This window comes from Taeniopygia guttata, chromosome 1 (genome assembly GCF_048771995.1).
Source record: "Taeniopygia guttata chromosome 1, bTaeGut7.mat, whole genome shotgun sequence".
Classification (NCBI taxonomy): domain Eukaryota; kingdom Metazoa; phylum Chordata; class Aves; order Passeriformes; family Estrildidae; genus Taeniopygia; species Taeniopygia guttata.
Window position 1 is genome coordinate 111,719,594 of NC_133024.1, and position 21,904 is coordinate 111,741,497.

At 40.3% G+C, this 21,904-nt stretch overlaps 1 protein-coding gene across 4 annotated transcripts in view; it reads left to right on the forward strand.

Annotated features, from left to right (window-relative positions):
* Nucleotides 1–21,904, forward strand: part of DSCAM (DS cell adhesion molecule) — a 462,695-nt gene that overhangs the window by 43,561 nt on the left and 397,230 nt on the right. For 3 of the 4 annotated variants that reach the window (XR_012058288.1, XM_030283877.4, XM_072935732.1), the window contains exon 2: nt 20,661–20,978. Coding sequence is in view for 3 of the 4 variants with exons in the window: in XM_030283877.4 (XP_030139737.1) it covers nt 20,661–20,978 (318 nt within the window). In the remaining variant the exon portion in view is untranslated. Of the gene's footprint in view, nt 1–16,504; nt 16,530–20,660; nt 20,979–21,904 lie in introns of those variants that run through there. The other variant, XM_072935734.1, reaches the window with a different exon arrangement.

Below are 21,904 nucleotides of genomic sequence, written 5' to 3' on the forward strand. Positions count from 1 at the left end.
CATTCCTGTGGTCAGGATGTCAGATTCAGTGTAATGTGGTATGTTGTCTAATCAATAGTAATAATGATAAGACAGCTTTTTATCCTGATGGCAGCTTCATGAGGGGATTTGGAAACCATTTGTTATCTGAATGGTGATATGAAACCCTAACATTAATGCCAACTATGCTGCATGTTCCCTCCGAGTTTTCAGTGCATTGTGTCACCTTCCATTAAGTTTTATCGTGTCATGCAGCTGCACTTTGAAGTGCTTTACTTGTTCCTACATTGAGAATTTGAGGCAGAAGGATGTATTTCAGCTTTCCCTGCTGCCAGGGCATCGCAGGTAGCATCCAACTTTCCTCGGAGTTGGGGTCTAATTGCTGCTTATTAAAAATAATGAACTATCTTACAAGTTGTACTTTTCTGCTACCGATTTAATTAGTGTTCACCTCTCCCCCACCCCAACTCCTTTTCTAGTCTGACAGAGCTGAGAGGAGGGAAACTGAAGCAATTTGAAACCTTGTTAGAAATTTATGAAGTGCTAAAATGTTTTATTCCCAGAGGCTGGTTTGCCAGCTGTCACTGGTAAGCCATTCGCTGCCTGTGCTAGCAGGGGGAGGCAGCAGGCCACAGCCAACACGAGCGTGTACATCGTTTGGCAGATTATACACTCTGTAATTAGCAGGAAGTAGAGTGAAACTAATTATTTTTCTCCTCAATTGGGCCAATGACGTTTGAGAGGAGGATGGATGTGGTGCTGGATGGGGAAGTTGTGGAGAGGCCACAGATTCCCTCCTTTCCCTGCTGGCTGGGCTGCTGGTGACCCCGCTTCCAGCTGGGAAAGGCAAGGAAAAGCACCTCTGCCTGGCTCCCAGCAGGAGAAAAGCTGTGTGCTTGCTCTGCAAAGCTTTCCTGGTCTGAGGGAATGATCCCTTTTGCCTGTGGAAAAGCTGGGCAGGGTTTGGAGTCTCAGGTGTCTCCTTGAGTGATGCTGTATAGGGCAGGATACAGGTCTTGAGAGAGGAGGTGCTTTTGTGTCCTCTCACTAAACCTCCAAAGGCTCCTAAATGGCTGATTTGGCAACAAAGTGCACTGCCAGTAGGTTCTATCCAGGAAAGTCTGTTTGTGAAAAAGGGATAAGCAGTCTATTAGAATTTTTAGTTTAGATTTCCCGAACTAAAATGAAAATCTGTCTGCTTCCATCTTACAGTTCTCATTTGCAAGCAACGCAGCCACCCCTTACCTGCACATATGAGCTGCAGCCTGGAAACCAGATCTTTTTTCTCTCCCCTCTAAGGCTGACCTTTAAAGTTCATTTCTATCTGTCCATTTCCAAGGGAAGACTTTCACAAGGTCACTTCAAAGACCTTATTATTTGAGTGGAGTCACTTGAAGTACAGTGCACAAGAAGCATACTGCTAGAATATGAACCACTAGAAAATGCATTAAGGGCATTTAGAAACGTAAAAATAGCTGCTGCTTTCTGTCTTTAACACCAGGTGAGCTTCAGTGTTTTAAAAACACCAGCTTTGGCTTTTTGTTTTGTTTATTTTCTACAGCCTAATAAAACTGTTGCTTTATATTTTAGATGCTGGGCCTAGATTCTGTTCTCCAGCTCCTGTGTCATTTGGTCAGTCCTTTAATTAGGCCAGAAGTGTGTATTGGCTTTTTATTTTACTCTTTAAAAAAATTTACCTTTTCTTTTTATTTTTCTGTTGCCTCACCTTCCATTTTGTGATGGTCCCTTGAGTTTTGCACTGATCATGTTCTTAACAAGTCTAATGACAGTCCCTCAGTTCCCCCCCCAGCAGATAATTTCTGTGCCTAACTGCTGTTAAAGTTAGTAAAAGCCTAATGTGTGTAGCCTTATTATTTTCTTCCCCTCATTTGGTTTCAAAGTCTTTTCTCTTCATTATGCAAAACAGGAGCGAGGAAGTTCTTTTCAGTGAAATGTTAAGGCCAGGAAGAAGTGGGTGTTTATGTGTACTCAGGAAGGGAATTCAACAATAACAAGGCATTTTAGTGTCAGCTCTGTGTAAATTAAAGTGGATGTTCCCTGTAGACAATGCACATCCTTTAAGAATGAGCTATTTGTAAAAAATAGGTTTGTTTTTTTTTATAACAATCATGTCTTTCTCAACAGCATTAGGTATTTCTTCAAAATAACAATGCTTTTGTGTGAAAATTGTTCATTTCTGTTGACTCTACATTGCAAAATCACAAAGGAATCTGAATCTGGAATGCATCAGATGTGTGATGCTGCATTTGCATTGGGGTGATGTTTACTGGGCCTTCAAAAGGCAGGAACTCAAAGTGTGCTTCAAGACTCTTGACTTCTCCCTCTTTTCCTGCCAGCTCTTTGTGCACATCCCGAGGAGCCTCGCTCATGGAGGTTTTCTGCTACCAATGTTTGTGTTCCCAGGGCTGCAAAGGAACCTCAAGGTTCCTCAGCGCTGTGGGCAAATTGAGTCATCCTTCAGGCGGGAAAATGGAGTTTTGTGTCACATCCTCTCTCTGGCACCTTTAAATTCCTATGGTGCCTGGTGCTCTTTGTACACAGGTGGCATGGAGAGTGGTGGCCAAGCAGGGACAGATCTTCCTGCAGCAAAGCTGCCCCTGAAATCAGGCAGTAATTCAGTGCAGGTATTGCAAAGCAGGCTTTAAAAACTGTTTTTGTAGTAGCAGGATGGCTCAGTGGCTGCAGATCTTTTTGCATGTCCCTGGCAGAAGGGGCAGTGCTCCCAGTGGAGTTTGCAGCTGTCTTAGTCCTTCCAGTAAATAATTATATAATTCTTACAGTTTTTTGATCATCTGCTTCCATTCCCCTCCTTTATACCAGCCCCAGATACTTCATGTAGACCTGAGAACAGTGTTGCTTCTGAGTATTTTTTCCTCTTAGATGGTTTCTCCCAGACTGCTTCTTGTGAGGGAACTTTCTGGTCTCTACTGCAGATTGTTATGATGTCTGAGTAGGCTTTCATCCCCTGGTGGGACTAAAACATCCATTTACAATTGTATAAATACTGCACTCTATAAAAAATATTCTGTAAGCATATGTTTTCTTTAATAATGAGGTCTACAGCAAACTAACTGAGATTAAGGTGTTCCATATATTTATTTATCTTTTATTGTTCTTGTACTTGCCATGTTAATGAATCATCTCACCATTCTAATGAAAGTTATCACACATAAGGTTTTCAGAAAGTCAGGATGTAGTTACTGAATCTGCTGTTTATTAACATTCTGGAATCCCCATAAGCTCTTATTTTTTGTCATGAGTGTTACCTGTGTTTTGCTAAATCCAAATTTAATCTACAAATAATACCAATACTATTGTATGCTGTAAAACTGTATTTAGATGTCAGCCAAATACAGATAATGTAGAGAGCTGTTACTGCTTGCACAGGCCTCCCTGGGAAATCTGGGCTATTTTCTTTCTGATCATTTTTTAGTTACCTGCATGTAAGATCTGCTCTCCAAATTTAACATTTCAGATCAAGACATCATCTGAGATGCTGGGAAATACAAACCACCCCCAAAGCACTTCTAGGACTCATCTGATATTTTATGTATTTTTAAGAGGGAGAAACTAATTATGCTTCTAACAGTTAAAAGACTCAGCTTGGTGTAGTGCTTGTGATCTGTGTGGCATAATTGGCTTTTCTCCCACCAGATCAATTGCATTTGTTTATTAGTGAGTGATATGCACAGAATAAGGATCCCAAGGAACATGGAAGAAAGAAGTTATTTACAGTCTTCTTAAGGACAAGGAACTAGAATTTGACTATTTTAAATTCCCTGTTTTGAACCTGTTATATCAACAACAAAAGCATCAGGTTTCTATATAATGGAATCACAGGATGCTTTGGGTTAGAAAGGACCTCAAAGCTCATCCCATTCCTCCCCCTGCCATGGCAGGGACACCTCCCACTGTCCCAGGCTGCTCCAGCCCCAGTGTCCAACCTGGCCTTGGGCACTGCCAGGGATCCAGGGGCAGCCCCAGCTGCTCTGGGCACCTGTGCCAGGGTCTGCCCACCATCCAAGGGAGGAATTTCTTCCCAATATCCAATCTAAACATACCTTGAGTTTGAAGCCATTTCCCCTTGTCCTGTCCCTCCATCCCTTATAAAAATTCTCTCCCCATTTTTCCCGTGGCTTTGTGAACCCAGCGAGGTTCCCCTGCCCCATTCTCAGCCTGCCCTGTGTCTGCACAGTGGCATCCACCCCACTGCTGGGGCATTGCTCTGTTAAATGATGTGAAAAACAGCTCTGATATTTGTGTGCACCTTGTTCAGAATGGGGAGGTGCTTTGCTGGTGACTGATGGACTAGAAAAACCTAAAAATACCTTCTTGCTATTGTGGTTCTTCTGCAGACTGTTCTTTACAGTGGCCTTTTGTTTAATTCAAACACAGAACCACTTTATTTTCCCATTTTCAGGGCTGATATTCTGGGAGTCTAAAAAGAACACCTAAGCTCATGAAACGTGATACAAAGGTCAATTTAAGCCCATCCTCCCCAACAAATCCGTGCTGTAATTAAATGTGCAGTACTTGAAGCTTACCCTACTTGTTACTCTTTTTTTTGTTGTCTTGATTAAACATGACAACAGATCAATGAGAGAGTTAAAACAGCCCATTAAAAATAGGCACAGGCTTAAGCCATGTATTTGGTTTCACTATAAAATAATAAAACAACCCAAAATGTTTAGATTATTTTTAATGGACAAATCTGGATGTGAATTATATAGGAGATGGGATGTTTTGGTTGGATGGCATATTTTTTAAAATTATTTTATTTTATTTTAAAGCCAGAAACCTTAGAACAACTCCATAGGGATTTTACCAATCCACTCATTGTATTGTTTGTTTTTTTTTTCCCAGTTCATGAATGGAAATGGCTCAAGGTGTTCATAATCAATAAACCCAGATACCTTTCTTTAAAATCTGAGTGAAGAAAGGAAGAAATTGAAAGATGGGAAAATATTGCTGGATAAACCCCCACAATTTCTCTGCTACATCAAGTTCTGAATTAGGAAATGCAAAGAGGCCCTAGGGATACCTTGGTATCAGCCTATGCCCTGAACTCAACTGGTGCTGCTGCACAATCTGGTATTTCTAGAGATTACATAAGGTCTTTTATTTGATTAGTGTGTCCTTTATGTCCTGTCCCCTCCACATCAACTTGTGGGTGAAATAACATTTGGAAGTCAGTATTTTTTTATTTCACCGAGTACTCCTGGACTTCTGTTTTATTTATTTTGTTCATCTCATGTTACATTTTCAATGATGCATTGAAATATTAGTAAGGCCACATTTGGGACTTGATCCCCTGAGAAATGTTAGATATAGAAACAGCTCTATCAAAAACCTGTGCAAGGCAGTGATGTTTGCAAACCTGCTGTCCTGATGATGGACACAACTGACTCCTGTAGTTATCCTTTGAACTGCTCATAAAATAAAAGCATTTACAAATACACAGGAAATTTAAAAGCAGATAGAATCCTTTCTCTCTTGCTTCTGCTCTCTCATGATTTGCTGCTTATCAGGTTCATGGGAGCAAAGGAATCTTATTCCTCCTTCCTCTGCCTCCCCTTTACCCCTTTAGTCAGGTTTGTGTGTCCCTGTCACGTCTGTTTGAGGTTACTTCTGTATTTTAGGTATAGATTTGTGTGTGTGATGGGGTAGCAGCTTCCATTTATGGCTTTCCAGTCTTAATATTGATATTTAACACAGAAAGCAAGATTAAAAGGATAAACATTAGGATTTTTGCCACACACAGCATGACCTCCTCACGTCTCACATCCAGGCCACTGCAGTTGGCTTGGGTTCTGTGTTTGCAGCAGAATCACCTGCTAAAGGCTCAGGCAAAGGCTGATGTTTTGGTAACCATTTGGAACCAACATAGAGTTAAATAAAAAAAAAAAAGTAGTAATATATATGAGACACTTTAATTCCTGTTCATATTCCTATTCTAGCACAAATGTCATTAAATTGTAATAGTGATTACACATAATGACTACTTGATACTTTGATTTTGCTCAAAAGATCCCTTTTATCTCATCATTATTTACACTTTAAACTCCGCTTCAGAATCTACATGGCTGTCAATTTGTATGATGCACATACTTAATTATCTCTGATTAGGAGCAGAAGTGTGTGTGGGAGAAACTATTTTGCCAAATACAGTGATTGTATTAAGCCTTAAATATTATGGTTTAATGTGACTGATGAATGAAAAAAGGTGTATTTTCAGCTTGGTAGAGTTGGCTCATGAAGATGAGAGGTGAAAGGGGAGTGCTGTGGTTTGGAGCCCCCAGGGAAGGTGATTTTGTCTTGGTCTAGCACAGGAGATTCAGCTGGAATATTCCAAGAGCTACCAGCAACACAGGAAATATTAGAGAAATGCTTGCTTGAAACAGATTGTTTCAAGAAAAGGTTGAATTTTAGGAACTCTCTGCCCAGTCTTTTCTTGTAGGATCCTTTATCATCTGCCCTACCCCAAAAAATGAGTTTAAGAAAAAAAAATGTTGAGAGGAAGGACTAAGATTTACAGGAGAAAAAGGAAATATTTAAAGGTAAGTTTGGATGTAATACAAAATGTATGGTTTCAAACATAAAGATAGTGGGACTTTACAAGTGTGGGGGTAATTGGCAAGAAATTCTCATGTAATTGGTGAGAATTTGTCTTCCAAGGGTGAAATCTTGAAGAAAAGCATGTTAAATCCTGCAGTCTTAGAGAAAAAAGTGAAGGTGAAAGATAGAGAACCTAGAAAATTCCCAAATAACCTAAGTGTGTAAAATGGGCGTCTGGGACAAAGCATCTCAATCCTTAAGGAACTGATGCTAGAAAATGAATTTAAAATAACTTTTTAAACTTCTGAAAATGCCATACATCAGATGTGTCCTTGCTATTTTATTTTGTGTTCCTAATGTCACAGGTTTTTGTTGTCTTAAAGGATTAAGGTGGAGAATTATAAGTTATCAGGCCTTAAAGAACAAAGTTTTTTAGAGCAGATAAATAAATGCAACGCAGTGGGGAAAGAAATCTGACAGACATAGAAAAGGAAAGTTGTGCTTGGCAAATTATTACAGATTTTTTCTTTGAGGGAATCGAAGCAAGGAGAATGGAGTCAGTATAACATAACGAGATCTTTAAAACAAGTTCATCAAAATGTCATATCAAGCAGTATGGAAGAAAGATGCCATGGGGTAGGAGAGGTCCTCATGTAGATTAATGATAGGCTAGGAAAGAAATAGGAAACATAAAATTGATTTTCCTGCTGGAGAAAAAACACTGTCAGTGATGGTTTCACGGGTTGGTGACATAAATGAACTGAGGAAGGTTATAAATATTAAAATCTTCTGATGGAACACTATTCAAGAGACCCCAAAATGCACAGAAGTGGAGCTGCAAAGAGTTAGAAAAATCATGCAATAATGAGGAATAAAATGACAATTGGGGAAGAAAATGAGTGCAGAGCACTGCAAACAGCAAAGGTAATTCTAGTTATTTGTGTGATACTGGGCTTAAAATTAGCTGTCACCACGAGGGAAGGATTGTGACAGACCTTCCCTAAACATCCTTTTTCAGCCACTGCTGGAGCACAGGTGATGGGTACTTGGACATTTGGAATAACACCCTATTCTACTGTTATACAAAAGAAAAGGTGATTTATTAAAAAAAAAAAAAAAAAAAAAAAGAAACTGAACACTGAAAAATTATTTTTCCTTTCACTAAGATTTATGTTGAGCGTTGTCATCCTTCTCCCAAAAGTGATAACAAAATAAATGAGTTTGTGCAGTTTCTCTTGAGGCTTGGTCTCTGTAAAGTGTTCCCAAAGAAAAACTGGAAGGGAACAGGTTTGTTTAGGCTGAACTGACACCAGTGTGGTCAGAAATACCTTCCTTGGCTGCAAGAAGGACTTAATTTTCATTGCACTTCAGAGGAAAAGTGATACATTATTTTTTTAATAACTGTTGGAAAACACAGGAAAAGCCCAAGCCCAGGTTGCCACTGGCATTTAAGTGTTCAAATTTCAGTAAAGTTTAAATAATGCTGTATTTTGCTGTTGGTCTTTGAGGCTTGTGATTGCCTTGATGTGACACAGAAATCCTGATGGGGGAGAAAATGGAAACCAGGATTTTCCAAGTAACAGCTCAGCAAGTTGTGTGCTTATTTTTCAGGTAAACAGAGGCCTTCAAGGCAAGTTAGTGTTGTGTTTTGTCAAGAGTATACAATAAGTAAATCTGTTTTATATACTCATCCTGTACCATCTTTATTTATTTAATTTATATTAATATGTATATTATTAATTTATATAATAGTTCATATTATTTCTATTCTTCAACTGAGTAACATGCAAAACGTGCTATTTCCAAACTAAATGTTATCTTGGGATCATTCAGAATGTTAAAGTACCCTTGGATAACTTATTTTTACATTGGTAGTGTCTCCCCTCCATTTTAGATGTGATACTAATATTGAGTGATGTTGTTTTAATTTATAATGATAAGAATAATAAATTATATTTTTGATATATATTTATAAATAAACTATAATTTTGAGATAGATTTAATTTCTACTTAAAACCTTTCCTTCTCCAGCAAAACCCAAATTCCTGCGATGTTGTCTCCCACTGAGGAAAAGAGTCCTCACAGTCCACTCATGGACTGTGTCTATTTTATAATAATATTAATATACTTTTTTCTTTGTATGCTATGCTGTATGAATTATACAGTAAGCCCAAGACAAAGAGAGTACCAGATTGCAGTTGTTAAGGCAGTGATCATTCCATAAGTTGTCTGGTTTTGTTTAAAAACAAAATTAAATCCTGAAGACTTGTTTTGCATCTACCCTTTTTTTAAATCCTCTTTTCCTTTCCCCTTCAAGTGCTAGGTAGAGTGAAAAATCTCTCTTTTTTGTATTCTTTTTAATTAAGATTGCAGTAGCTTGTCATAGCTCTAGTCTTCTATAAAAATAGCCATGAATTCCAGGGCATTTTCTTTTCCTTTAATTTAGTGAGATGTAAATAAAAATCAGTACATCGTGGTGATCTTGAAAGCAGCTTAGGAAAAAATGTGAGCAGTGAACAAATTGTAATACTGCTCCACATCTTCATTGTAAAATGGAATGATGGAATGGTTTGGGTTGGGAGGGGACTAAAAGCTCCTCTCATTCCTCCTCCTGTTATGGGCAGGGACACTTTCCACTATTCCAGGTGGATCCAAGGCTCAATGTCCAACCTGGCCTTGGGCACTGCCAGGGATCCAGGGGCAGCCCCAGCTGCTCTGGGCACCAGTGCCAGAGAAGAATTTCTTCCCCATATTTAACCTAACCCTGACCTCTTTCAGCTAAAGGCTATTTCCTCTTCTGTAACTGCATGTCCTTATATTCCATGTACACTTAAATGATGTTGTAATATTCTATTCTATCTTGTTTTGATGTAGTATGTGAGTTACTCTCTGCCTCTGTCAGTCCTGAGTTTATTTTCATGATTAATACAGCCAAATCACTTTCAGAGCCTATCAGCAATTTCATTATTAAAACAGTAACTTTCTACAACTTCTGTTTGCTCTGCAGCAGTGAGACTGTTCAGATCTGTTGATGCTGGATGTTTGTGCTGAACAGAAGTAATTTCTGTGTGGGTTTTGTGAGTTGTTTCTCCTTATTTTCTTTCCACTCACCTTTATATATATATATTTTATTTTTAATTTATTTTTTTTTTATGCTCACTGAGAGCCATCCCCTGAGCAAGAAGCAGCTGTGCCCTCTTCACTCCTGGGCTGGTGCTGGATTTGGGGAGGGCTGCCCTTGTTCTGCTGCTGTGACTCAGCCCCAGCCAGCCCTGGCTGATGTGACAGGCAGGCTGTCAGAAGGAATTCAGTCACACCCAGGGCTTGTCCCCACGGCTGCAAAAATCCAGCAGGAATTTTAGTGCAGCAAAACGTTTGAGACGTGCTGCGTGTTCTGCAGAGGCTTGAGAACCCCCACCAGACAAGGAAATCCAAATGCCAGGTGGATCTGTGGTCCTGGAGGGATTTCCAATCCACAGAGCTATTTCTAGATCCCACGTGTCCTCTCCCTTCAGATTAATGGTCAGGGGTGTGTATTTTCTTGCCTGTGACTCGGGAATTTCTTCCATTCCTGCATTTTTATGTACCCTAACCTCTTGCTCCTCTGCAGATTTGGGGAATACGGATTTGTTCTTGCATAAATCACCTGCAGTTAACTTGGACATGAAAGCAGAATCATGGTGGGGAAGTGGGGGGCAGTAAACTTAACACCTCCAGAAAGGAAATGCTCTTATAACCTGATATTATATGAAGTTTGATGCAGAAAATGCATCACACAAATATTAAATTTTGTCCTTGATGTGCTGGTGGTGATGGTGGTGAATTTGGACTGTTAAGACTACAGTCTCTGTTCAGCATTTCCTAACTAGGAAATCCAGTAGAGTTCAGTGCTACTCATCTCTTTAGCAATTTCTGGAAGAACTCTGTTTTTCAGGGAGTGCTACAAAGGTTGCTCTGCTTATTATTCCCATGCTGGGCAGGTTTTGCATTTTTCTTTAGCAGGGACTACATAATGTGGTACCTAAATGGTGTCAGTGTTGGAAATACTGTGCCACCAAAGCTTTCACTGAATTCTCCCTGCATTTTCTTTCAACACCCAGTGCATTTAGCAATGTTTGTGTGATTTCTTGCAGTAAAACCTCGTGTTTTGTATGCCAATGGCTGCCAGCATGTTTGAGATTCTCCTGCTTGTCCTTGTTGTGGAGCTCACTGATGGTGTCTGGGTAGAAGCTGTGCAGACTCAGCCAAACCCCAAACCTCCATTCTTACCTTTCCCTTGGGGCAATATTGTTTTCCCTCAATCCATCCAAGAAAAATAAAGTTTTTCTTCCCCCAAAGTGGCTCAGTGTGGGGGAGGAGTGGGACACAACCAGGCATCATCCAGATCTCCCCCTCTGCTTTCCTTTCCCCTTCTCTCCTCTCATAGTTTTGGAGCAAGAGCTTTCTGTGGTGTATGTTCAGCCCCGTTTGGGATTTACAGAAACTTTTAAGGCACTCAGTTTTCAGCTGTGACAACATTTGCATGCAGGTTGTAGATGCAGGAGCCTGTGGAACTTGCCATCATTACAAGTGAGAATTCCTGAAAGCTTCCTGAGGGCAAAAATAGCATTATGGAATGGTTTGGGTTGGAGGGGATCGTAAGGAGCATCTCACCTTCCACTGTCCCAGCTTTGAACTCTTCCAGGGATCCAGGGGCAGCCACAGCTTCTCTGGGCACCCTGTGCCAGAGCCTCAGCACCCTCACAGTAAAGAATCCCCCCCTAATATCTCATCTAAATCTACTTTCTTTCAGTTTGAAGCCATTTAGGTGATTTATCTTTTGTGGGCCACTTTTGTAGGTACCCAAAAGGAATAACGGTGTGGGATAATGGAGCTGAGAGGTTGAGGTTTAAAAATCCCTTGACATTTTGGGGTTTTTCTCCTTCTTCAGTTTCCTAGCTGGGTGCTTGGCAGGATTGCCCTGCTGAGAGGGTCGTTCTGGCAGTAGGGTTCACTCACTCACCACAAGCAGAAAAAACCCAAAGGATGAGGTCTTGTCCCAGAAGGGTGTCCTGGCTGTTCCCTGCATCCAAATGAAAGAACTTTCAGGTTCTGGCTTGCATGAGAGGCAGAGTCTTCATCTGGGATGTGGGAAAAGTGACAGACAAGTCACCAGACTCAAAATGTAGCTGACTGCTCTTCTCTAAAGCATACCCTCATGGAATTTTGTGAAGCATCCTGACAATTATTTTCACTGAAAATTCTGATTTATTTTGCTTTCATTTTTGTGTGGAAGAGATGATATTTTTTAATTTTTCTCCTTCCTGGACAGGTCTAATAAAAAGTATGCTTGGCTTTGCTGTTTAGTTGTAAAACTCTGTTGTCCCATTAGGACGTGAAGTTGGTGGCCACCAGGACTCTCTCAGAAGCATGAGGTCAACTGCAGCACTTTGAAGACAAGCCCCAAATTGAAACCTGTTAAATCTCAGCCAATAAAACATTGAAAATAATGACTCTGCTTATGGAAAAAGACATAATTTTATAGACCAGTTAAAAGAAATCTATGCAAATATGGATTAATTAAATTTTTCAAAAACCTGAGAGACATCTAATTATCTTTATTTCTCTTTCTCATAAAATATTTTTGAGAGAAAAATCTGAGGCTCTTCCCTAATTTCTGTCCTACTGCTTTTGGTGTTCTTGCTGTATGTTCCTTATGACAGGAATGAGTGGAATTGGTTTTTTGGGTTCAAGAAGCACAGATGCATATTTTTTGTCCATGGATTGACAGTTATCTGGGGCTTTTTGGTTTGGGTTTTTTTGGTTGATATTTTTTTTTAATCACAAATTATTCCCGTTTAGCTGATTAAAAGTTCCCATCACTTGCATTTATTGCATTTACCACTCTGCATTTGTGCATTCCAACAAAACCCAAACTTCTCTCCCTGCCTTGTGAGTTCTGCTTCTTTTTATGGTTTCACCTAAGAACCTTTTCTTTTAATTGTGGAAGCCTGCTTTGATTTAATGGAAGTTTCTGTCCTCTGAGAATGATAATGTAATGCTGAGTGCTTTTTTCCCATAGTGATTATTATTTGTGGGCAAAACCAACTGCATACTTAATTATCCTCATTAGTGGTTCTGATTTTGAAACTGATTCGAACGAGTAACCCTTTGGAATAAAAGGTTGAGTGCTGGCACATTGAATCAGAGTAGCAATTTGAAAAAGCATCATTTTTTGTTGGTTTTTTTGATGGACACACAGCAAATTTACATTGTTGAACCCTAAAATACTGGCTACTCTTACACAACATACAACATGGGAAATAGTTCTGCATTTTGAGATTTTAAACTGTGAGAAGAATTGTGCTCTCCTTTCTTGACTTGACTTAAAACTGTTGTGGGTGGTGGTGCTTAATTGGTGTTTTTGTAATTGTATTAGTTTAGTATCTCCATGTCTTTGCTAATTATATTTTTATTATCAGATCATTTTGGGCAATTGATTTAATTTTGTTTTCACATTAAAATATTTTGATTTCAGCATTATCTCATAGTTCTTCTTTAGGGCTTTCACTCTTCTTCATTTTAATTCCTTTTTAATAAGACTTTCTTTGGAGTCTGGTCAGAGCATCTTTATCCAGTGCTGTTTTCCTGTTCTTGAAGTTACTTATTCTGCTTCCACCTGAAACTTATTCCTGGTGTGAGCTGTGTTTTACCCTCCTTCCCCTCAAACAATGAGGAATGTTCAATCCCCACCAATTTAGACAAGCAAAAGAAATCCCTGTCCAGAGCCAGAATCAAAGCCAAGTTGTAAAAGTACATTTGCCTTACCCTTCCTCTAATAAAATTTATAATATTTATCAACCTTGTGTGCTAGTCATTAGATAAAACCCCTAGAGGGAGACATGATCACAGATGGATTATTGTAATGCCTCATCACTCTGATCTTTCCACAATAGCTGCAGTAATTTCTCTAGGTCACTTTGCATAGCCTGTTACTGGATAATTGAGTAGTGATAATAACATTCTTGTTTGTAAGTGTCTAATCAGGTTTTGATTCTTTTCAAATAAGGGCTTTTTTTTTTCAGTTCATCAAGGGGAGATGTATTGGAGGGAAAAAAGGCCAATTTAGCCTCCTTTTTTTTTTTTTTTTTTTTTAATCTCTCTTTTTAAAATCTCATTCATGGTGTTCCAGTACAGAATCTTGAAAAAAAAAAATTAAAAATCATCCAAAATAGTGACACAGCTCATCAGCATTGCACCCTCCCACCCACCCAGGCTCTCTCTCCCTCCCTGTGCTCTGCTTTGAGTAATCAGCATATTTGTGATTGCATTTGTAATGTTTCTACTGGTTTGAAAGGCACAGCAGTGCATTCAGAAATGTTTCATTTATCAGTTCTGTGTGTGTGTTTATGCAAAAAAGATTATCTTAGTATACTGTATTGTTTGGATGTCAACAGGGTAATTAACCTGTAGTATGATCTTGTTAATTCAGCTTCCTTAAATATTTTATTGTCTAGGTGGCTTCAGCCATTTTCCTACAAAAGTTGGTTTGGATCTTTTTTGACTGCTTTCTAGATTAATTCCACTAAATTGTCTTACAAGATATTTGTATTTACAGTGAAAAATCAATATTTTATTTTCCTCTGTTAGGGAGGAGTTCAATATTTTTCACTGATCATATGAAAAATGAGACTTAAATTCTCACTTAATTTTTTTTTTTTTTCAATTCTTTTGCTATAATTGGGTCTTTTGTTCTCTCTAGGTCTCTACCTCACAGCCATATGTTTTCAATGACTGGGGTTCAATGATGTTGTCCTGCTTTTACTCTGATTTCAGGGCAGTGAAAAAGGAACTGTCTGGGCTGAGAGAAGATCTTTCAAGAGATATGAGATCCTGGGGAGTTCTTGAGTCTTCACATCCTTCTGACTCCCACCTGTCTTGTCATCTTTCTCTTCCATTTTGCCAAATCTCTTATTTAATCTCTTCCCTTATTCCCTTATTCTCTTTCTCTTATTTAATTCTTCTTTTGGGGACGAAAGGGAACATCTGGTGTGGCTGTTGGGGATGATCCTGTGCAGGGCCAGGAGTTGGATTTGATAATCCTTGTGGGTCCCTTCCAACTCAGGATATTCCGTGATCTTTGTCTTTTCTTGCTCTGATTCTACTAAATGTTTTTATGCCACCACCTGCATCAAAGCAAAAGAAAATCAACAAAAATCCCCATACTATTTTTTAATTTTCTGAAGCCTGGAGATGCATTTAGGAATTGCTGGTGTAAGGACAGGCAAAGGCTGTGGTGCTTTAGGCTCATGCATGAGCCAGACAGGCTGAACTCACTGCACAAGTGTCCAAAAATGTAAACAGCAAAGATCCACCCACCCAGGAGCTAAAAATGTTGGGGCACTTGTGCTGAACTTCTCCAGTTAACTGAGATGTTCAAGAAAGTTGGGAAGTTGTCCCAATCCTTCCCTATCTGCTGGAGGTGGAGGACCAAGGGAAGTGAGTGATTTGCCCCATCAAGGCAGGGTCTCAGCTGAGCCCAGGCTGTGCTTTCCCTACATTATCTGTGGAGAAGGCTCAAAAAACTTTTCTCCTACCCAAGGCATGATGCCTCAGGTCTTTTAGGAAAAGGCTTCTTCCAGAAGGCATGCAGGATAATGATATTTTATTTTTTTTCTTAAACTTTGATTAGAGCTTGATGAGCTGATGAGAAAACACAGGTTCTTAGTCCTTAAAGCTCTTAAGGAAATGTGTCTCATCTCGCTTGGCATCTGTTTGCAAAAATTTTTCCAAATGCCAGCTTTTTCTGGAATGTAGTCCCATCATGGTGAAAAGCAATCCCAGGTGTCTGCCATTCCAATTCAGCACTAGGAGCTTAGACTTTATTAAATACTCACCTTTCTTTCCTTTATTTTTCTTTTTCTGTTTTTATTATACACCTTGGGTTTGCTTCTATGTTTCTTGTGTTTAGGCAGCTGTATTTAAAAGTGAGAAATTATTACTATTGAAGGTAGCACCTTATACAGTTCAATAAATCTGAAGGAAAACTTGATTTCTCCTCAGTCCCTCAATCACAACCTCATTGAAGTGAAAAATAGAGGATACATTGATGTCCAAAGCTGTGGCAAACCTGAAGTTCCACTGTAACACAGTTCAGGTTGTTTCTACAAACCTGCTGTGGTGCAGGAGTGCAGTCAACTGCTTAATGACATAATTTATCTTTTCTGTTTTGATTTTTATTTTAGCTAAATAATCTCAGTGGTCTCTTGGCTCCAGACTTTCACTTTGATTCATATCTTTTAATTTATCTATATAAATATTTCATGTTGGATATGATTAATCAAATGGATGAGAAATAATTTTTCCCTTAGTTTGAAATTGTTATTAATTTAAGACCAAACTTTCAATTTGCAAAGACATTACAGGAACAGCATTTAGTCCTTGAAAAGGGTATGGAAGGTGAATTAAATCTAAGTAGCAATTAATTGTTTAGAAACATTTTATTCATATTTTTGATTGTGCTGAATGGTCTCTCAAACAAAAGTATTTCAGTTCTTTCAAGAGCTGAAGAGAAAACTGGGGCTTCAAATGGCCAATTGCAGAATAGGGGAAGAGGGCTTTGGAAGAACATGAGGCCCAAAAAGACAACTTCAAAATCACAGAAGTGTTATTTAAACTTACTAAAAGATGAAAGAGCACATGATGAAAAGGAATTATGTACAACACCAAGGCTCAGCGTTGCATTCTGGCACTGAGTTGAACAAATACAAAATTTTCTTTTGTTCCACGCAAGCTCCAGGAAAATTTTCACTTTTGGCATCTTTGGGGTAAATGTTCTTGCAGCTGAAGGAACCTGAAGGGGAGACAATGTGGAGGAAGGGAAGAGAAGAGATGGTTTAATGGTTTTTGTATTTCTTCTCTCATCTCTTTGTTGGTGCTGATCCCTCCTTGTCGCCAGATCCCACACGGGGCAAGTCCAAGCTGGATGCAGTGCTGTCATTTAAATGTAGGATATTCTCTCTCTCCCACACCTTAGTGACATCCCCTTCTGCCTGGTGTGCTTTGTGAAGCCTTGACAAATCCCTCATAGGCAGGAATATCACAGGAGGTATTGGCTAGGTCCTTGTAGAATTCCTTCAAGTGCTCAGCATGCACACACGTAGGAGCTGGAGACCTGGAGGAGTGACCTGCCCAAGGAGAGAAAAGGCTACCTCTTTAAAAACAAAAAATGCCTCCATTCTTAGCTGTGGCAATAGCTACAGGTGTTGGAAATGCCAAACCCAGCCTGAATGTTCACAGCTGTGTGTCCATCCTGGTTCCAGCTGCCCAGGCTCCCTGGCTGGGGGAGATCAGCTCACAGCCCCACTGAGCAGCTTGTAAAGAATCAGCTCTCAAATGCCAACAGAAGTTTTGCATCTGGCTGATGTATTCAGCACTTTGCTAAGCACAGCAGCGTTGTCTCCCATGAAAATCAGGATAAATTTCCTTGGCTGTAATGCTTTTTCAGTTCCCCTCATTGCTTTGTATAGTAAAAACGTGGCAAACCCCAGCTCAGGGAAGAAATGGTGATGTCTGGCTCCAGATCAGAAAGCTGGAGGATCTGCTTTATTAAAAATATACTATATTACATTAATATACTATTTAAAGAGATGCTATCCTATTCTACATACTTACTTACCTATCTAACTCAAACTCGTGACTCTGTGCTGAGAGCCCGAGCCACAGCTGGATCCATTGGTCACTGACCCCAAACAACCTTCACCAGAATCCAGCCCAGCCATCCCTGCAGGTAAACAATCTCCACACCACATTCCACATGGGGAAAACAAAGCAGCAGAGATAAAGATTGTTTTCTCTTCTTCTCTCTGTGCTTCTCCTGAGGGACAGAATTGTGTCTCTATGTCCAGAGAATGGGAATGCCACAGCTTCAACTATTTGAGAGTAAGGAATACTGATTGAATTTGCGAAAAATCTATCCACCTCCCATCTCCCCTCTATTTTTCCCTCCCCCATACCCCTCTCCCCATTTTTTAGGAGTGAGATTCTGGCATCTATTGAGCTTTAGACTCCAGAAGTGCTTCTTGTCCTTTGATCTGATAAACTCTTGATGTTCTCCTTTAACCACTCAGCCGAGGACACAAATCTCTGCCTTCCTGCCCCAAAGTGCTGGCAGGTGCAGATTGTTTGTCACCTTTTCATTCCAGCTGGGGCACCTGAGCACTGCTAAGGTGCAGTCTTGCTCTTGTTTCCCTCAAGAATTATCGGTTTGGTAATAAATAACCCTCATTCAAGAAGAATCTTTTCTTCCCTTAAACTGTGAAATGATGTGATCTCTGTCCAGGTAGTCACTCCACTGCAAGAGTTTTCAGTTCTGGTTCTGCCTTGGATATTATTTTCTCTTCTATGTTTGCCTTTTTTTTTTTTCTTTTCTTCATTCTTCACGTATTTATCTTTGCTGTTTTAGTTCCATAACTTTTATCAGTTTCCCTGACCGCTCTCCCTTAGTCTGAGTTGCTTCTGCTTTCTGAAAAATACAGTGTTTAGTTGGCTCATATTCTATCATTAAGTAACATATAATTAATTACACATCATCTTTGACTTGTCTCAGTTTCAATTAGGTTTCACTAAATCATTTCTTCTGTCATTCAGCTACTCCCTTTCTTCCTATGGAATGCTGAGGAGAAATATCTTTTTAATAAAAGCTTCTGAAATCCCATTTTTGTAATTGGATGTCTCCAACATGGCTTACACAGTGAATTCCTCCACAAAAAGCATCTGGGCTGTCAGCATTGTGTATAAGTGTGTGTATTACAGCACTATGATTATTTTCCAGGGATCTTGGTGTGTTTGTGGCTGCCATTAGGATGAATGTGTAGCAGATGCTGGCTTAAAATGAAGCACTATTGTACTGGCTGATGGATGCAAAGTTTGTCAAAAGTAGTGAAAGCTTCTACAGGGGATACAAAGCAGCTGGAAAAATTCATTGTTATGTGCTGCTAGTATGAGTCTCTAGTTCAGCTGTGCTATGATTGATTGGGAAGTTAGATTCTATGGAAGTGTCAAACAGAGTTCCTGATATTCTCTATTTTTACGGCATTCATAATTTGGTATTTACCTCTTTGTTCTTGGCCAGGAAATCTACTGGATTTGCTTGAATATCTGCTAAGAAGCAGCGCAGCATAATATAAGCTGGCAAATGTGAACTGTGTTTATTACTTCTACGTGAATATCTTGTTGGCCAATGGAAATTTAAATGCCCTGTTGATTGTTTCATTTGTATTTGTAGAGAAAAGCTTGTACAGCAGATGAACAATGCTAAATTGTTTTTTTTTTCCAGTTCTCTATTATGTTACCAACAATACTGTTCTCTGCTTCAAAGTACAACTATAATTAGAAATGTGATTATGTAAAAGTGGCACCATCTTATTCGCTCCTTGTGAATGAGGATTCAGCTTCTTCCTGTGTTTAGTCCTATTGTGCCTATTTTTGCTTTCCAGATGCCTCAGTTCCCCTTGGGATTGCACTCACTAGGTGGAACTTTTCTTGCAGGGGATTTTATTCTGAGCTGGCACCTCCCTCATCTAAATGCAGGAGCTCAGCTCCAGAGTTGAAATTTCTCCTTTCTGAAGCTCCAAGTGCCTTTCAGCCTTCTCTGTGCCATTCATGTATCTGTCTCCTGCATGCCAGGCATCTTTCCCTATTTGAGAGGATGTCTCTCTTTTTTTTTAATTTCCAGGGATTCCCAGAACCAATTTTGCTCTCTTTTGAGTCTCTCCTAATTGATATTTAGAATCAACACCTTCCCACCTTGCATCTTTGCAAATTATCAAAAAAGAGGAGGAAAAAATAGTCTATTTTGTGCTCCAAACTATCATAAAATGCAGTGGCAGAGTTAGACAAGAGAATTCATGGCTTGGCATTGGGATTGCAAGTTCTTTCTGCAGGATGAAAGAATTTATCTTGTGCAAAAGAAGGCTACCCTGAAATCTGTCACATCACTGCTCGCTGGAATCTCCTCCAGTGGAGCCACCTTTTCAAAACCTGACCCCTTACCAGCCTTGCTTTAGAAAATCCTGTCAGAATCCCTTGCTTTCAAGATATAGTCAAACATCCAAATCTCTGTTTGTGTCAAGCAAAACTGACCTTTTTTTGTTTGCAAGTGAGCCCTATATGCAAATACAAAGCAGATTGGTGATCTTGGAATATATCCTACCATGTACTGGAAAACTAAAATCATGTGTTAGGCTTATCAGCTCTCCAATAGAGGTTGAAGAGCTTTAGAGGAAATGCTGGGGAACCTTTAAACCACCTGGAGACGTCAATCCCTCCAGTGAGAGCTGAATAGCCCATGGCAGAAGGGGTTATTCTGGTGCTCTGACTAATGTTGACTCTTCCCAGTGATACAGATTCTTCAGTTTAAGTTTGGGAGTGGGACCCCATGGAGTTACATGGATGGCAGAACCAAGATTATCACAGGCACCTGGGTTTGGAGGTCTTTGCTAGAAAGACATGACCAAATGATTAAAAAAATGATAGAAAGACCTGGCCAAAAGATAAAGCCTTTACTAAGCTGTATCTGTATTAAGTATAGACATATGTTACTATTAACGAGTTATGGGAGGTTTCTTTTCACTGTTTGCTCAGCTCTTTTTATGACTTTATAAATAATTTTTGCCATGGAAAGACTGTAAAAATAACTTTAGGGATGCTAACAGAAACTGCCTGTGTCTTAGGCAGAAATTTAGTCTCTGGAAATTTTATGAAGGCAGATTACTGATAGATTTTTGCAGGCTGTATGAAGAATGCTGCCTCAGGAAGTGCAGAAGTGGGCAGATCTGTATCCAAAACACCAAAAGCGGGTTCGCATTTTACTTTTGGGTGCAAACCACTCACTGTGTTAAACCTGGCGCTATTTTCTTTGAAACCAAGAAACATTTTATTATTTTATTTATTTATTTTATTAGAGCAGACGATAGCATCCAGATTAGCTTTGATTACCTTCCCTGGGCAGGCGCCGCGTTTGACTTGGCGTCGTCGTCGAATCGCGTCGCGCGCTGCTGAAATTCCTTAAGGTTTTCAAGGCCTGCTTTTTATTTTTATTTTTTTTTTCCCTTTTTGTCTTGCAGTTTTCGGTGAAGAGCTACACGCCAGTCTCTATTTTGTCAATGCATCTCTGCAAGAGGTAGTGTTTGCTAGCACCACAGGGACTCTGGTCCCCTGTCCAGCAGCGGGGATCCCCCCGGTGACGCTCAGATGGTACCTAGCGACGGGCGAGGAGATCTACGATGTCCCAGGGATCCGCCACGTCCACCCCAATGGCACTCTCCAAATTTTCCCCTTCCCTCCTTCAAGCTTTAATAACTTAATCCATGATAACACTTACTATTGCACAGCTGAAAATCCTTCAGGGAAAATCAGGAGTCAGGATGTTCACATTAAGGCTGGTAAGTGGAATCTTTTGTTGGGTTTGCACGGGATTGAGGAGGGAGGGAATTTGGGTGTTTCAAAGAGTAGCAGCAGATATCAGTCAAGGGAGGCTGGCTAGAAGTGCAACCTCTAAACTCTTAACAATATTAAATAAAATTCCTCTCTCCTCTCCTCTCCCCTCCCCTCCCCTCCTCTCCCCTCCCCTCCCCTCCCCTCCCCTCCCCTCCCCTCCCCTCCCCTCCCCTCCCCTCCCCTCCCCTCCCCTCCCCTCCCCTCCCCTCCCCTCCCCTCCCCTCCCCTCCCCTCCCCTCCCCTCCCCTCCCCTCCCCTCCCCTCCCCTCCCCTCCCCTCCCCTCCCCTCCCCTCCCCTCCCCTCCCCTCCCCTCCTCTCCTCTCCTCTCCTCTCCTCTCCTCTCCTCTCCTCTCCTCTCCTCTCCTCTCCTCTCCTCTCCTCTCCTCTCCTCTCCTCTCCTCTCCTCTCCTCTCCTCTCCTCTCCTCTCCTCTCCTCTCCTCTCCTCTCCTCTCCTCTCCTCTCATTTTGGTGCTGAAAAGTTACTTTGCCAAAGATCAGTTGAGCACAAATATAAGGAGAAATGAAATGACAATCAAATCACCAATCAAACCATGCTTGCAGATTAAAGAACACATAAAAGTGTGAGAAGATGGATTTTGTACATGGGCTGGAAGAGAAGAGAAATGATTTGCCTAAAATCACACCCCTCCTCATTTGTGGTCTCTTGTGCTTTGTTTTGAGAGAGATAAATTTGTGTCCCCTGCAATGATTCAGAAGCTGATGTTGGTCCATGGACAGTGCTTTCTCTTTAAGCTAAAATATGCAAATGAGGAGGATGGTTTTGCATCTGTTTTCTGTACTGACTGGGTCAGCCAGTGGGGAGCTACAGAGGGATCAAAATCAGGCCTTTGTTGCAACACACAAACACA